Source organism: Orycteropus afer, unplaced genomic scaffold (assembly GCF_000298275.1).
Source record: "Orycteropus afer afer isolate SDZICR_OR568_19922 unplaced genomic scaffold, OryAfe1.0 scaffold00123, whole genome shotgun sequence".
In the NCBI taxonomy this organism is placed as follows: Eukaryota; Metazoa; Chordata; class Mammalia; order Tubulidentata; family Orycteropodidae; genus Orycteropus; species Orycteropus afer.
Window position 1 is genome coordinate 2,854,330 of NW_006921710.1, and position 18,092 is coordinate 2,872,421.

The 18,092-nt window shown below is 49.0% G+C and overlaps 2 protein-coding genes across 2 annotated transcripts in view; one reads left to right on the plus strand and one right to left on the minus strand.

The window, feature by feature from the left end:
• The first annotated feature begins 4,574 nt into the window (after positions 1-4,574).
• Positions 4,575-5,317, plus strand: LOC103199937 (pyroglutamylated RFamide peptide). The gene is made up of 2 exons (XM_007944346.1): positions 4,575-4,694; positions 4,922-5,317. Exons 1-2 carry the CDS (start codon positions 4,575-4,577, stop codon positions 5,315-5,317), a joined length of 516 nt encoding a protein of 171 aa, XP_007942537.1.
• A 9,408-nt stretch (positions 5,318-14,725) lies between these two features.
• ABL1 (ABL proto-oncogene 1, non-receptor tyrosine kinase) overlaps positions 14,726-18,092 on the minus strand; it is a 65,701-nt gene continuing 62,334 nt past the window's right edge. The window contains exon 11 of the mRNA XM_007944221.2: positions 14,726-16,419. Coding sequence (XP_007942412.1) covers positions 14,726-16,419 — 1,694 coding nt within the window. The remainder of the gene's footprint in view (positions 16,420-18,092) is intronic.

Sequence of the window (18,092 nt, forward strand, 5' to 3'; positions counted from 1 at the left end):
AACCATCACCTTGGCACCTCTTGCTGGTCTCCCCACAGGTGTTCCTCAGACACAACACAGGGTCACCAGGGGCAAAGGCCCAGCAGGACACCAGGCTGAGCGACAGATGGAGGGAGCTAGGGGTGCCTCCAGGGCCCACACCCACTGCCCTGGGCTCGGGCTTGCCCATGCCCATGCCCCGGGGCCCCTCCTCCTTTCTGCTGTGTGCCCTCCCATCTCTGCTGTCTGTGCAGACCTGGGGCGGGGGTAGCCCAACCGGACTGACACTGTGGCTGCGACGACGGGCTCAGGTATAGCAAGGATCATGAGGCTGGCACGGGACTGGGCAGTGTTTCGTTCTGTAGTGCACAGGGTCACTATGAGTCGGAGCAGACTCAATGACACCTAACAACAAGCAGCAGCAAAAGAAGCCAGTCTGAAAAGGCTGCATACGGCACGGTTCCAACCACAGGCAGTCCCGACTCGTGAGACTGATGACGCAATCCGGTTACGACAAAACACACGACTGTCTTTTTTATGTTTTTGTACACCCTATCATTAGTAATATGTACTACATACAATACTGCAGTGTGTAGTCTGCTAATGTCACCATCCTCAAGTGTTCACTTGCAGATGTTCAAAGTTCAGATTTATAAAAATACTGATAATAAAAGGCAATAATGATGAAAACTAGGGCAAGAAAGGTCTTCAACTCCCATCAGAACCAATTTACAAGGAATCACCAGATCTGTGAGTCAGGGACTACTTGTATGAGGCATTCTGGAAAAGGCAAAACCACAGAGCCAGTAAAACGGTCAGAGGTCACCAAGGGTTGAGGGTGAGGATGTGAGAAGTGCAGCATAGGGCATGATAGACACATGACATTACACATTTGTCAGAACCCACAGAACCACACACCACACAGCGAGCCCTGCTGTCAACTATGGACTTTAGTTAATAATGACGTGCCAGTAACAATTCCCCAATGGTAACAAATGGACCACACCGATGCAAGATGTTAATGGAAGAAACTGTGCAGGATGGATAGGGTGCGTACAGGGACTCTCTGTACTGGCTGCTCAATTTTTCTGTAATCCTAAAACTGCTCTGAAACAGTAAGTCTATCAACAGCACACCCATGTTCATGGCAGCACTATTTACAATAGCAAAGAGATGGAAACAACCTAAGTGCCCATCAATGGAGGAATGGACAACCAAACTGTGATAACAGACACACAATGGAATACTATGCAACACTAAAGAATAAGCTACAATCAGCAAAACACTGCGTAACATGGATGAAGTTGGAGTACATTGTGCTGAGTGAAGTAAGTCAATCACAGAAGGACAAATATTGTATTAGTCCACTATTGTAAAAAGTTTACACATGGAAGGAAACTTTCTTTGTTGGTTACCAGGGAGGGGAGGGGAGTGGAGGGGAAGGAAAGTAAAATTCCCAGACAGACTGGGGGGAAAAAAAAGACACACACACACACACACACACACACACATATATATATATAGCATAGTGCCTAAGGCACTTCACTGCTAACCAGAAGGCTGGCGGTTCAAACTCACCAGCCACTCCTCAGAAGGAAGATGGGGCAATCTACTTCCGTAAAGATATTGCCTCAGAAACCCAAGGAGGGGTCACTGAGTCGGGGCCAACTCGACAGCACGTAACAACAACAGAAAATATATAGAGAGAGGAAGCAAAGATGAGTGGTTACCAGGGGTAGGAGGGAGGGGAAAGGGGAAGCTTTTGTTTGCGGGGTATTGAGTTAATGCGAAATGGTAGTGGAACATTTTGGAAAGGGATAGCAATAATGGTGGCACATGGAAAATGTCATCAGTGTCCCTAAGCTATAAATGTGGAAGTTGTTATGTGGATGAATATCTTGTGTTTTCACCACAAAAGTTAAAAAATATTAATAGTAATAATAAAGTGACTGGCAATTGCTGTTCTCACAGGTGTGTATCAACTCAGATGAGTGGTGGTCATGCTAGCTGGGCAGGAGGGAGACAGTGAGGCTCACTCAACAAAGGCAGCCACACTAGGATCATTATAGGTGGGCATCAAGTGCCGCCTCCAAGGGACTCAAGGGTCCAGGGCTGCAATTCATAGTTAATGATGCTGCCAATCTTCTCCAAATGAGGCAGCCTCTGGGCAAAGGGCAGCCCCACCTGTCCCTCTCATCAGACTACATCCTGTTTGTGCTGGGTCTTTTATCAACCAAGCACTGCCTCTTCCTTCACCACCGGTGTTCCCAATGGAATCCCAGGGTCTGGAATGTACAGCAATCAGGCAGCACAAGTGGCAAATACACCCAGGAGGCCTATTTAAAGCAAAGAGAACCCAGGAGTCACACTTCCTGGACAAGAACCTGGAGCAGCTCCACCCAGCCTTCCCTGGAGCCTGAAGATCCACCATCCCACGTGGGGAGAGGAAGCTAGCAACATGGTAAGTACAGTCACCCATCACTAGTGGGAACTCTGGCTTCAGTCCTTGTCTGGGTCAGGGGCTGGGCATGGACTGCCAGAGAGTACACAGGTCCATAGGGCTGGGGAAGCCTAGAGAGATAGACCAGCCCTTCATCTTAATGACCAGTGCATATTGGCCCAAGATGCCCACCTGGGCTAGACCCCAGTCCTGTGCTTTTCCTTGTGTGTTGTGAACTGTGAGGTCTAGAGCCCTGACTTGGGTTGGGGCCCAATTTTCAGTGGTGAGCGTCCTTTCAGATTCTTGGAGATGTCCATGACTCCCTAAAGGGGAGACGGCCTCCTCCTGCTATCCTTTCTCAAAAACCAGAGGCCAGCCCCAGGCCGGATTTGTCCACTGGGGTGGCGCATTCCTCAGTCCCAGTGACATGGAAGGGATGGGGCTCCTCCCCAGTAGAGAGCCATCTTCTGAGAGGCTAGTTCCCCACTCTGCCCAGGTCCTGTGGGGACTAGAGGGACTTAGGAGAGCTGGGTTTGGATAGAGAGAAGGTTGCTTTTATTTTTTTATTTTTGAAGCTTTTGGCTGAGTTCATGTCTCTCAAAGGCTTTCAAGGGAACCATTTCCAGAAAAAGCTCTCGGAAGTCCTATGCTATCTTCTCTAGAACTGGCTCTCGACTCCAGCCTCAGTGTTCCTCTTCGCCTCCGAAGTTGGCTCCAATCCTCCCCTGGTCGTTACCAGCAAGGCTTCCTTTGCGAGAGAAGACAGCAATTGCTGTTGAGGCCGGGGCACTCTCTGGGCAGCTCTGCTTCTGTTTCAAATCCCCTATGGTACTGCCTCGGAAACCCAAGGAGGGGTTGCTATGAGTTGGGGCTGACTTGACGGCACATAACAACAGCAACAACAACATGGGCTGCCACACAGAGTACAGAGCAGCCTCCTGGAGCCAAGCCCAATTAGGTCTGGTCTTGAATTCCAGCTCTGCTGTTTTAAAGCCATGAGATCTTTGCCAAGTCACCTCCCTGCTGAACCCGATTCCTCCTCTGCAAACCCAAAAACCAACCCCACTGCCATGGAGTCGATTCAGACTCAGTGACCCTGTAAGATAGAGTAGGACTGCTCCATAGGGTTTCCAAGGCTATAAATCTTTATGGAAGCAGACTGCTTCATCTTTCTCCTGTGGAGTGGTTGGCTGGTTTGAACTGCTGACCATTTGATTAGCAACCCAATGCTTTAACTACAGTGCCACCAGTGCCCCTTCTTTCTCTATTAAAACAAAACAAAACAAAACTCACTGCCATGGAGCAGATTCTGACTCACAGACACCTCCAATGGGTTTCCAAGGCAGTAAATCATTCCAGAGATAGACCGCCTCATCTTCCGTGGAGTAGGTGGTGGGTTCAAACCACTGACCTTTCGGTTAGCAGCCAAATGCCTTAACCACTACACCACCAGAGTGCCTGTTTTAAAAACCACTGCCATCGAGTCAATTCTGACTCATAGCGCCCTCCACTGGGCTTCCAAATCTTTGGGTAGTAAATTTTTATGGAAGTAGACTGCTCCATTTTCCTTCTGGTTAGCAGCAGTCAAATGCCTTAGGCCCTGTGCCACCAGAGCTCCTTCCTCCTCTGTAAAGTTGGGGTAAAATACCCCCTCCTGTTGATTTTCGCAGATTGCCCCCGGTGTGTACAGAAAGCGCTGCACACAGGTCTGATGTGCCGAGAATCTCTCCCAACTGGAATCACGTATCCCAGCACTGCGGCCTCCTACCTGTGAGATCTGAGCACAATCGCTTAGCCTTTCCCATAGTTTTCTTGTCTGAAAAAATGGGAGTAACAGTACCTATGAATTAGGTTTACTGGGAAGTGAGTTTTTGGCTCAGACATGGTCCACCCCTCTCTGCAGGCTCCCCCACTCCTTTTTCCCGCCCCCTACATAGGCTATCTCTGTAAGCCAGGCTAGGACCATCAAATCCACTTCCTGGTGTTTGGAGCCACTCATTTCCACGTTAGAGACGTTAGCAGAGTGGCCCAGCTAAACAGTTTTACCCAGATCCATTTATTATTAAGTTGAAAACGGAGATTGATGCTTTTAACTTTCTACCCAATGGCTCTGAGATGATATGGCCCAAGAGTCAATAATTATAATAAAAGAAAAATGAACCCAAATCCCCGTGGCTCTCCTGGGGGCGGCCTGCACGGCTGTAAGCCATTCCGACAGCTGCGGTATTACAGCGCCGAGAGGCAGAGGCAGTCAAATCCAGGGGATTTCAGGAGAGTGAGAACCAGCCTAATTGGTGCAATCAGCTCCGGAGCCTGCTAAGAAAATAAAGGCCTGGTCCCAGCCTAGTGACAGTTCCCAACGCTGGCTGGAATCAGGCTCCGTGGTGGCACCAGCTCGTGCCTCAGCGGTCGCTGGGACCCCGGGAAGTGCCGTTGACAAGCTGTTGCACACGCCCCACATGTACAGCCTGTAACCTCCTCTCCTCTCTCCCTCCGGGTCAGGTGATGTGCCTTTACTCCCTGTCCTACCTCCTCCTCCTGTCACTGGGCACCTGCTTTCCTCTAGTGGACAGAGATGAGCCTGGAGAGACCATGGGTGGCATCAGAGCTGAGATGCGCTGGGCTGAGATGGCCCGGGGGCACCGACCTAACTTCGTGTGGGGCTCCTCCCGGCAGCCAAGAGCTCCCCAGCCGCTGGCCCTGCTCGTCATAGCCAAAGAGCTGCCGAGTGCCAGTTTCCGGTTTCGGTTTGGGAGGCAGGATGATGGCGGCGAGGCCACCAGCTTTCTCCCAGCTGATGGCGAGAAGGCCAGTGGCCCACTGGGCAACCTGGCCGAGGAGCTCAACGGCTACAGTAGGAAGAAAGGTGGCTTCAGCTTCCGCTTTGGCCGGCGGTGAAGGGGCTGCGGTGGCCTGGAAAGGGTGCCCCCACCGACCTTCGCCTCATTTCACCCAGTCTTCTCCTCAAGCTTCAAAGACCAAGACATGAAGACAACTTCGGTTTTATTATTACCAATCATTAGCAGATTTGGTTAGGTGTTTACTTTTGATTTCCAACTCTGCTGAAGTAAAACAAAACCCCAAAAGCAGGAAAAAGGGAAGTTGTAATCTGATTAAGAAGAAAATGCTACCGTTGTTCCAGCTAGCTGATAAAGCCCGTTGCGGTCTCAACCGCCCTCCCTCCCCTGGTGGTCTCAGTCCCCCGGCCCCAGGAGCACGGAGCTGAGCACGTTGCTCTGCAATGAATGGGAACGGGCAGAGCTGGTTGTGCCGGCTCCACGTGAAGGCAGGGGGACTGAGTGATGATCGTGAGGTAATCAAAGTTTTGACAGCCTCCATAGGGATGTCTGTAGCTGACATCCACAATGCAACTGTGAATCAGTACATTCCACTGGGTACAGGCTATGGTTCTCAAAGTTAAAAATGGGGGGGGAAAAAAAGAAAGAAAGAAAATCCTGTTTTCCAGCCCATCAACCCAAGATCCCTCTGGCAAGAAAGCACTACTCTGGAGTAGGATGGCCTCTGACTCAGCTGTTTGTCTGCCTGGTAACTGTCCTTCTGTCTCTGTGCCAGGGTATCTGTCAAGCCCCAAGTCCCCTAGGAGATGAATGAGGAAGGAATAATGTCTGCTCTGGCAAGGCTGTATTTCAAATGTTCAAAACAGGACATGTGTTGTGTGCATCTTTTGAAATAAAAGTTGTAACAATCGCTGAAGCTCCCCTGACTTTTAACTACAGGCCCTCAGTGCCTGAGGAACTTCATTTTCCTGAGCTGCAAATGGCTGAACGTTGGGGAAATGGAAATTGTGCCGCACATACCCACACACCTCTCTGAGCATCCCCTTAATTGGCAGTTGGTAAAATACCCATAGTCAAAAGGCACAGGGAAGCACATGGAGGGTCTATTTTTCTCCCCACTTGACTGCTCCTTCCCTGGTTTCTCAGAGCAAGCAGCATTGGGAAAATGACCTCTCCACCTGGGAAAGCCAGAGCTCAACACGCGACGGCTGCAGGCCTGGGGCGGGCAGAGCAGCCCTCTCACTCTCGGCTTTGGTGTCTCCTGCCTCTCATCCCATGTCAGGTGCCGCAGTCTGATGCTGTTCGCTTCAACTGCTTTCTGAAATGAGAACTTATATTGATGTTACTATAGCAACATTCCCCCTCCTCCTTCTGAGCTGCAGCTTGCCCCTGTTCACAATTGAATAATTTTCCATTGAGCTGTCACAATTAATTGGTGGATTTTTATTAGCCGTTTAGAACCACACTGGGCTGGGCCCAGCTTGGCACCTCAGAGTATTTCAGTGTTTTCCATTCTATTAGTGACTTGCTTTCCGCAGTAACAGCTCTCAATCCTCGGCAGCCAGAAAGCCACTTCATTAAGGGGTGACAGATCGGAGCTACAAAGAACCAAGCTGACTGGGGAGTAGAAATTGGGGTGGTAAGATGGGAGAGGAAGACAGGAGTCAGAACATCACCTTATGTGAAAGCAAGCTGCTTCCTCATGGAGCTTCTCGCTGCTGCTGCTTCAAAAACAGAGGGCTGCCCTAGGCCTTGAAACCTGTGCCCTGCGTCGAGGGGCTACTGGGGACAACACAACAATACAATGGCACCAGAGTTGGGGGTGGACAACTAACAATGTCTGGGACGATTCAGCAGGATGTTAAAGGGGTGTTGCCACCACCTGCTAACATGACACTCTTACAGAGTTGGACACATTCCAGGGTCCTTGTCTGTTCGTTAATAAGGCAAACACTTGGCCCTTAAACCATGGAGGGCAAAATCCTTAAGAAAAGTAGTCTCGAGTTATCAATTAGACAGCTCTGGCCCTGAGTGCAAAGGCAAGTAGGATCCCAGCTGATACTCATATACCTGTGTGTGCTGGTACCCTCTTTGTTTGAAGGAGGGCTGGACAATCAACTCCTCCCTTACCCCTTCCCACACACAAAGAAGCCAAAGAGAGCATGCTCAAGAGAGACCCAGTGAAATCAATGGGCCAAAGACCCATGGCAGAGGGGTGCTCTGGAGCAAGGGCCCCTGGGCGACGCACACTTGTAGAAAAGGAACTGGCTTGTGACCACTAGTTAATAGCACTTAGAGGACACCTCACTGTGCTACTCCTGCCTATCTTCACACACACTTCAGACACACGCTTCACGTAGACACGAGCTGATTTTTAATGTAGCAGGATCAGATTAACCTCCACAGAGAAACCTGAGATCAAGTGTGTGTGTGTTGGGGGCGGGGACCTTCAAAGGAGTGGTTATACTGTTGTTAGGCTTTCATCCTCACAAAAGTCAACAACAATGCTATCCTTTGCCGTTTGCTTATACATTCAAGCTCAATAACCCTGAAAATCAGGACAATCAGAACTATTAAGGGCATTGAGCTGTTAAATCAACTCCCACTGTATTGGACTACGTTAGTCTTTAACCCCCTGGCCCACTCTGTATCAACCCCACTGCCTTGTGGCAAGGACTCTGGGCCTGCTCACGCCACCCCACTGCCTGCACATTCTCCTTGAGAAGGAAGAGCACTCTGCAGACGAGTGCAGGTGCGACGCTTCCCGACACATTCGTTTTGGAAACAGAGCGATTAGCTCCCCAGCAGCCTGTGCTCACTCACCTCACCAGTGACTCACCTCCCAACCCAGAGAAGCCTGGCTCCCTTCACTGTATTTATGCAGGACACAGAAGTCTTAGGTGTGAAGATGCAAAAGTATTTAGCTATTAAAAAGGGAAGAGCATATTATTCTCTGTATTTTCTTGAAGTATGTCTCAAGCACTAATAAAAATGCTTAAGAAAAAAAGGGGGAGGGATCTGCTGGGGCCACCAAGCCATAGGCAATCACTGCAGAAAACAAGACACCTTCTCGCAAACCCTGCTCCAATGCCAAAGATACTGTGTGACAAATTCCTCTACCATCACCCCAACTTTTCACCCTGAAGAGAGCGCTAGGGTACTCCTCCATGTGTTAGGATTGCTGTGATTAAATCCCCCTCTGAGCCTGTTGGGAATGCCTTCTCAGACAATAGCTGAGCTTTCTCTGATGATGTCAATGACAGTACCTGAACCAGGGGGCCCTGTTCTCAATGTTGGGTAACCACCAGGAACAAGGGCAGGGACTGACAGGGGCACACTATGGTTAATCAGTTCTGTCCTCACCTACTCTGTTTCAAGACAAAATCTAGAAACTGATTCCCCAGAGCACCCACTTCAGGGACACACCCTATAAAATATCCCAAACACGTGGAGAGGCTGGTCCAGCTTCAATTCTTGGCTTGTTCTCTTTCGCCACTGAGGGAGGAACCTGGCCCTGGAGCGCAGATCTCTGCAGGCCATGTAGTGGCTGCCTGCACTGTATACACAGCAGTCCAGCACAGTGGGTATGGCCTTGATAGGCCATATGCCGTCTGACTCCGAGCAAGTTGCTTCACATCTCTGAGCCTCAGTTTCCTCACCTGTCAAATGCGGACAGTGGCAGAACCTCCCTTGTTAAGGGGGGTGAGGGTTTCGATGATAATATAGCATGCCTAAAAGGCTGAAAGTGCACAGATGTGGCCCAGTATTTTAAGAAACTTTTATTGAAGTATAACATACATACAGAATCTGCACAAATTCTAAATTCATCTGTATGTTTGATGAATTTTCACCAAGTGACATACTCATCAGGCAGTACCACCCAGATTAAGAAAACAGAATATGACCTGCCCTTTGTGGCCCAACCTAGCACAGCCCTCCTCCGCCCTCGGTTATCTTCCATCCTGACTTTGACTACAGATGGGGAGTGGGGGGGTGGGCCTATTAAAATGACAGGAAGCTCACAATACGCCTCTCGTGTCTGGTTTCTTTTGCTCGACGTTTTTGGCGAGCTTCACTCATACTGTCGTGTGTGACAAAAGTCTGTGCGTTCTTGTTGCCGTGTAATATTCCACGGCATGGACACTCCATCATTTATCTCTGAGGCCGTCTGCTTCCCCAAAGATCTACAGCCTGGGAAACCCTATGGTGCAGTTCTGCTCTGCTCTGTAGGGTCACTATGAACTGAAACAGACTTGATGGGAGTGGGTTCTCTTCTTTGATGGGCACCTGGACTATTTTTAGCTTATTTTAATGCTTTAAAAATAAAATGGACACATTTGACTCTTATATTGTGATAATCACAGTATCAACAGTAACCTCTGGCTTTTTGCCGGACTTGGTCTTTGGATGTCCCTTGGTTTAGGATCTTGAGGGTAGGATTCAAAATCATCTACAAACTGTTGTGTATGTACACACACGTGCATTTTTCTGGGGCTAGGATCTGTATCTTTCATTGGATTCTCAAGAACTCTATGACCTAAAAAAAGATTAAGAGACAATGACCCAGAATGCCCAGACCACAATACTCTCTTCTTCTTTTTTCTTGCCTCCACCCAAGTTAATACACTTCTTCTATCCTCTAGTTAGTGGTTTACCCTCTCTTCCCCACCTACCCCAGGTAACCATCAAAGAGTATTTTTTTTGTGAAACCCTTTGCTTGAGTTTTTACAATAATGGTCTCAAACAATTATCTGTTCTTTTATGACTGATTCCACTCAGCATAACAATCTTCAAGTACATCCGTGTTATGAGATACTATGCGGATTCATCACTGTTCTTTAATGTTACATAATACTCCATGGTGCACACGCACCACAGTTGGTTAATCCACTCCTCCACTGATGGGCATTTAGGTTGTATCCCTCTTTTTGGCATTGTGAGCAGAGCTGCAAAGAACATGGGAGTGCACATACCTGTTTGTGTCAAGGCTCTTACTTCTCTAGGATATACACCTAGTAGTGGGATTACTGGGTCATATGGTACTTCCATTTCCAGCTTTTTAAGAAAGTGCCATACCATTTTCCAGCGCCACTGGTGGTATATGAGGGCTCCAGTCTCTCCACACCCTTGCCAGCATCTGCTGTTTTCTTTTTTTGAACTTTGCAACTGGGGCAGCCATGAGACGACAGCTCACTGTTGCTCTGATTTGCATCTTCCTAATGGCGAACGACCACGAGTGTTTCTTCATGTGTTTGTTAGCCGTCTGAAGGCCTTCTTTGGTGAAGTATTTGTTCAGGTCCTCTGACCATTTTTCAATTGGATTATCTTTTTGTTGGTGGAGTGTAGAAGTTTTCTGCACATTTTAGAGATTAGCCCCTTGTCCGATATGTCGTTACCAAATATTTTTTCCCGGTTTGTGGGTTTCTCCTTTTACTCTTTTGGTGAAATCTTTTGATGTACCTAAGCGTCTAAACTGTAGGAGGCCCCAGTCATCTATTTTGTCTTCTGGTGTTTGTGTACGTTTAGTTATATTTAATAGTGTATTTATGCCCTTAACTAGTACCCCCCCCAAAGTTTGTTCCTATGTTTTCTTTGGTCTTTACGGTTTTACATTCAGATCTTTGATCCAACTTGAGTTCATTTTTGTGTATGGTGTGAGAAATGGCTTCTGTTCCCTTTTTCTGCAAATGGATATTCAGTTTTGCCAGCACCATTTATTAAAGAGACTACCTCTTTCCCATTTAATGAGTTTTGGTCCCTTGTCAAAAATCAGCTGTAGATTTTTCACGTAGGTAGATGGATTTACTTCTGGGTTCTCAATTCTGTTCCATTGGTCTATATCTGGCGTTGTAAAACCTGGTGTTTTAACTGCTGTGGCTGTATAGTCATATACCAAGTTTCTTAAGCTCAGCTGACATACATATATATGTGTGTGTGTGTGTGTACACACACACACAGGTGATTCTTATTGTGGAGATCAGGAATTTTACTCTTACTAGTGCAGCCACTGTTCACTGCATGTCTGACAAGGTGACTAGTGTCATGTGTGGGCCGTGTCCTGGCCTCCCCATCACATACAAGCTTTGACTTCAGACAAGGAACTTCACTGCCAAGCCTCAGGAAATGGGATGACAAGGCACATCCCCTGCCCAGAAGGGCTGCTGCAAAGACTCTGTGAAATGGGCCATGTCTGCCATGGAGGACGGAGGAAACTGTAATTATTACTATAAACACTCTATGTCTTCTTTTAGACTTGGAAGTAGTCACTCAGAGGAAGACTCTGTTACCAGGGGAAAAGCTCTGAACTCGATCTCAGAAGATCTGGCTTCTAGGTATGGTTCAGCTACTAGTGAGCTATGCAAGCCCAGGCCAGCTCTGTCTCTGAAACGAGAGGGAAGATGGTCTGGTCTCGAGCGGCCTGCAGCTGTTGGGTCGGAGCACGGTCAGGTGGTCCTCCCGCTCTCCTCCTGAGCTGGTGTTTTGTCCCTTTTCCTGAGGCTCTCACCACATCTCACTGACGAAGTCTCCTGTAGAGGTTTCACTGAACCGTGCTCTTCAATATGCCTTGGTGAGCAAGATCTGTATCCTCTGACAAGTCTACTGGCTTAATAAGTATCATTATCAGAGGGCGCTGCTTACTTCCCCAACTTCCACTTTCCAAGCTGTCAGCTGGTGTTAAGTGGAGACCAAGCTGAGGAAGAGGCCGCACACCCTGCCTGACAGTGCCCTTGCTAGGAAGCCGGGAGAGGCCCCAGCGTGGTCCACCGGTGCTGTTTCCAGCCCCTCACAGGCCAGCACACCTCTGCTCATCCTCGTTCACACAAAGAAATAAGATACCCAGCATGTGAAACATGAATAAATGAGGGGCACTTTGGGGGCTGAGGGCAGTGACAGAAAGTGGGTTCAAGGGCAAAAAAGAGAAAAATTATACTTGTGGAGGTAATTAATTCTTTCGGCCCAGCAAGAAATTCAGAACATTATCTTCTCTGCCCATTTAAATGACATCGTGATGGCCTGAAAGTCAGCAGAGCCCCTCTGGGCTGGTCCTCCCGTTCCACTGCCTGTCGGTGTGGCCTGTACCGAGCCAGCTCTCAGTGAGCCGACAAAAGCCTGAGCTGCTGGCAAATAAGTACCAAGGGCGCAGGAAGGGCTTGAGCTCAGAGCAAGGAAACTGCTGGAGAAGTGGCTGCTAACGACACAGGACACGAGGTAAGTCCAGGCAGCTGGGCAGCAAACCCGGGCCTGCCACAACCCCGTCCTTGCTCTCTTCTGTTCCACGTACCGGGCCTCCAGCTCCAGCAGGAAAACAAGAACTTCACCCCCCTGCCACGCATGCAATGACTCTCTGAACAACAGGGAAGGATTACAGACCAAAACCATCTGCCAAAGAACCTAATGTGTAAACACTTATTTATTTAAAAAATACTACAGAGGAGAGATTTGGATTCAAAAACCACAGAGTCATATACAGAAACAAAATGTATTGGACCAAAAGAAGAGGAAAGGAGATACCATAGGCATTCCAGAGGGAGGACAGTGGGAAATTATTTACACGTCATTTATAAAAGAGGAGGTCTATAAAAGAGCATAATACCAAGATACAAATGCAAACTATAGTGGCACCATCATGTTAACAAAAGAGACCAGTACCTCATAGACACAGCCAGTCCGGGGAATCTGCAGGGGGTGGTTTTGCTCTGCTCTGCAAGGCCGCTCGTGGTGGTGGTCTAGCACCTCCCTCAGTCTGTGTAACATAGCAGTCCGGGGGCAGTGGAGAGGGAGGCAAAGAGGTGATGTGCTATGAGACCAGCATAGAATGATCAGGGGAAACCATCTCTACCAGAAAAATAAAATACAAGTTTAGGTGAGTAGCATAAAAATAGAGCCTGTGCTAATCCCAGGCATGAGAAGGCAAGGGCAACAGAAAGGGCGTCTTCTGGTTTCTCGAAGTGCTGTTTGTGGGCACGGCCATGAGGCCCAGGCAGGTGCCTGCCTGCTCTTTAACTAGCTGCTCTGGATCAAGGTCAAGGAAATGGGGGACCCTGCCCCACAAGTCATAACTGCAGCACCTCAGCTTTGTTCCCAGGCAACCCAGGAGGAGAAATGCATGACACCAAACAGGGAGGTCTGCTCTTTGAAATACTTTCTGGAGCTTCATCTGTCTGTGGTCTTCTGAACAATCCCTGACAACACCCACAGAAACACTCGACTAAGCATTGCTCATGGTAATTAAATAAAACACATCTGCCCAGTCCAGAGCGCCACCACCGTGAGGGCCGTGGGGCCAGCAGCCCTTTGCCTCCTGTCTGTGTGCTGGTGCCCGCTGCTGGCTCCTCTCCATATCACAGGTGGCTAGGCCCAGTGAGGGCAGAACTCTGAAATTCTTCAACAACTCCAGAAAACTGGAGACTGCCCTGTCATGAAGGAGAGGGCCTTGCAAGAATCTCACTGCCGCAGAAGAGTATAGCAAGGGGCAGGTCAGAAATCAGGACTTTTCCAGGGCACTTGGAAATGTCAAAGGATGGTAACCCCAGGCCACTGCAGAGCTGCTATGCCCAGCCCTGGGCTCGCTCAGCACCAGGCTGTTCCCCAACTAGCCACCCATCGCCTGCTGGCCTGCTCCCATTCTGCTGTGGGGTCTGCAGTGACAGCGACCAGACTGCCTTGAAGACTCAAGCTTTCTATCCAGGATTAACACTGCGTATCACAGGAGCACAAGGAACTGGGCTCCAGAACACGGAAAGGATAGATGATGAGCGCACTGCCCACACTACGGTCCTCTTCAGACGCCCTCCCTGTCCCGGACTCAAAGGCTGTCTTGCTTTATTATCACCCTGTTTTATGCCCCAAATCAGAGCTGTCCTTCACGTGAGGAGTGAGGGAGCGCCCTGGCCCTCAGGCACCAGTGGAGGGGCAGAACGACCGCCTGCCAGCACTGGCTAGGCAACCCCTTCTTCGGCATGCAGCTCTGGAAATGAGTCTACCTTAAAAGGGCCAACTTTGGGAAACTGAGTGGAAAGGCTTCCTCCATGGGGTGGGCAGAGGTGACTATTCACAAGGCCTTGGTGAAAAGGCTCAAGTTCAGGACACTTAGTCTGGGTAGCGGAACAGAATGGAGAGGTAAGACATAGCCAAGAGGAAAAATAAAAACGAGAATCCTTTTCTGCATTCCCACCTGCCCTGAAAAGCTCAGTTTTAAAGCAATATATGTGAAAGAGCCTGGTGAAACCCTGGCATGCTGACTTCAGTCCACAGAGAAGGAATTCCACAGATAAAACTCAGGGGACAGAGAGGGCTCAGGGAGCCAGGGCTTAGGAGGAAAGTGCATGTGGACAGTTCGTGCACACATAGGTAGTCGGGCTGTACTCCATGGCGGCCCCTCAGCTCTGCCTGTGCAGAACTCATTGGCCAAGGTCCTGGTTCACTGGTCCTTTGTCCGTCACCATCATGGGCACGGGTAGTCCTCACACGCTGCGGCAGCTCTAGCTGGCTTGATACCTGGCTTCTGCTACCTCTGTACAATGTCACTGATTTCTTTCACTGAACTGAGGAGCTTACTGAAGTCCTGAGTGGCGGCTGGGCCACCCCCTGCGGTTGCTGGGCAGATCTGAAGCTCCCGGAGATTGTTCTCCAGTTTGTTGATGGCCTCTCGGAAGGCGAACTTATTCCTCATCTGCTGGATGGAATCCACGTAGCTCACACAGAAGGTGTAGAGGTTTTTGCCGGCTTCCAGCACCGCACTGTGACTGGCCATCTGTTCAGAGTTCTTGGAGATGGCAAGGCACAGAGCGTTGGTGCTGTCCAGGACCACGCCCTTGGTAATGGTGCCACTGGCAATCCGCTCAGGAAGCTGCCGAGTTTTCCGAAGAGAAACGCGTGTAGAGATGAGAGGGATGAAGGCAGTAGAAGACTGCTGGTCTCCTCCCAAGGATGAGGGTACTGATGGCAAAGCTGAGGAAGGAGGGGCTTGGCTGGTCGGAGTCCCCGATGGCTTGGTGGACGACTGTGGCTTTGGTACAGAAGGGAGCACAGGCTTTTTGATGCCCTCTCCTAGCTGGTTTGGCTTGGCAGCATCACTGCTCACGGCATCCGTGCCCAGAGCCGTGGATTTTGCTTTAGCGCTGGCGCCTGCCTCCGTGGCAGCTTCGTGGCTTGGGCTCTGAGAGGACTTTCCAGCTTTCCCAACAGAGGCTGGGGGCGGGGGGGGCGGGGCAGGTTTGAGCTTGGACAGTTTCCCCTTGTCTCTCCCTGGCGACTCAGAGGACTGCTTGTGCCGCCTTACTCTGGACTCCTCTGCAGGGGCCTTACTGGCACCTCCAGATGCACCTGACCCTGCTCTGCTGGTGGGAGGCACCGGCTCAGCTGCCACAGCGGTTCCTAAGGCACTAGATTTTGCGGTTTCTTCCTTGTGGGGAAGGCCAGAGGAAGGAGCCATCATGACTTGCCTACGGCCGAGTTTGGGAGTCAAACTGGGAGGACTGGAGCCTGGGCTGGACTCTGCAGTGTCTTTGAAGACCTCATCAGCTGCCTCCTCATTCTTCTTCACCAGTCTGGGTGGGGGAGTCACCGTACCCCTGCTCACCTGGTCAGACCTGTTCTCACTTGCCCGCTTTCGAGGCAAAGCTGGCTTCTCACTTTTGTGCCCTCCAAATGTGGACGAGTCAAACTGTCTTCCTGTGGACTGCAAATCCCGAGGCAGCGTGACTGACCTCCATTCTGTGTCCTTGGCCCCATGGGGCACACAGGAGGCAGAGCAGGATCTCAGGAAGCGCTTGCTGGAGCTACTGCTACTCTCCTCTTCGCTGGCTCCTAATCGGCTGCTGGTCAGCGTGTTGGACTTTTTCCACAGGTGAGGAGACCGGAAGGCTCCATTGGGGACACTGGCTCCATTGCTGGCCTTGGGGGACTTGCTTGGCTCAGCTGTGTCCAAGGGCGTGAGAGCCAGGGCCCCGTTGCTGAGGTCTCGGCCCTCCTCTTCACTGCCCGCCTTGCGCTCTGGCTGGCCATCCATCTCACGGAAGGAGCTGCTGCGTTTGGGAGGGGTCGGGGCTGTTTTCTTCTTCTTCTTGATTAAGGCGCTGAACAAGTTGGTCTTTTTGTCTTTGGGGAGAAGGCGCTCATCTTCATTTAGGCCAGTATCCTGGGGACCTCGCTCTTTTCGAGGGAGCACTGGGGATACAGCAGGCTCGTGGTCCAGAGGATCTGAAAAATAATGGGAAGAGTTCAACAACTCCCAACCAAAGGTTCTTGAGTGGCCACCGTCAGGCTGGCCACCCCATTCTTTAAGACTTTGGGCTCTGGATGCTGAAAGGCCTGGTCTGACTGCTAGCTCTGCCGCTCACTATCCAGAAGCCTGGCGAGGCACTTCACTTTGCTCATCCTCAGCTTCATCAGCAGTAAAACAGGGACGATGAACCTACTGTGAGAATGTCAGTGAGATAATGAATGTGGAACATTTACTATAATTGTTAGCATATAATTTCTCAATACTTGTTGATGTTCTTAACATTACTAAGGTCACTCTTTGGAAAGACTTAAGTTCACTCATTAAAGACAGAGGAACAGAAAGCTGAGATGGCCCAGCTTCCCTTACCCTCTCACTAGTTGAATTTAAAAGCAGCACAGCCCTCTCATCCTGCCCAACATCATCATCTGGTGAATAAAAACCAAGGGCCAGGGCAAGCAAAGGATCAGACCTTCAGACCACCTGGCCCCTGGGACCCACCAGGTATAATCTGGGAAGGACAGGGCTGTATACTACAGGGGTGCAGCAACAACAGACTAGTATGCTTGGGAAACAAAAAGGACCAGAAAAATCTCTGAACATTTTAAAATGGAGACAAAATAAATATGAATAATAGATCTTTTTGGTGCTAAGCTTCCAGGTAGTGAATGACAAAATTCCTTCTCAGAGTTCAAGCTATAAGAAAAGAAAAGGTGTTTCCTGTTAGCAGCCTATAATTCAGAACAGAAGTGCAAGTGGGTGTTTATCACAACATCAGTAGCAGGTAGGACACCTCAATAAGGGAAAGCCGAAGGCCTACTAAAACTTTAACCCAGTGGAAGAATTCGGAGAAAGTGAAATTTAATCAATTATACACAGCTCTATTTCAGTGCTGAGCAGTTAATTGACACTCCTGGCTCACCAAGAGATCACATATCAAAATACCTCTTAGATGAATACTGACAGGCATAAGCGAACATGATTGCTTATCACTGGGCTTTTAATAAACACGTTTCCATAACTGCCTCTCCTACTGCTCAGCTCCCTGAAATCATGACAACACAAGCATGAAAGGAATAGTCGGGATGTCTTGGCCTCCAAGAGGAGTAAACAAGATGATCCAGTGGCGTTTGAAAATACAATAATTTAGATTTATTTCTTATGTTAAGTCTTTTAAATGTACCTTCTAGGTGTCTTTTATAGTACCGTCATGCACTGCATAATACATACTTGGGTGATGCCGAGTACACGTGTCTGTGGTCCCATCCCTTATAAAGCCTATTACATTAAAAATCTGAGGTACATAATGTAACAAAAAGGTGCTACTTTGTGACTCACTTCAAAACATTATTATTACTTATTATTATATTAAAATGTTTTAGTGTATCTGGAGGTGTTCGTTTAATGTTTTTTATGCATAGAAAGGCACACTATATAGTAACACAAACAACATTAGATAGGAACTCTACCTAACTGTTCGGACTTACGCACAAATTCGACTTAAAGACATACCTAGGAATAGAATGCACTTGTACTCCAGGGACTGCCTGTATATAATATGATGTTTGTACAATGTTCTATTTCACAGAACATAGTGTGGATGTTTAGAGATGCATGACTGTAGGAATATATATAATATATATATTATATG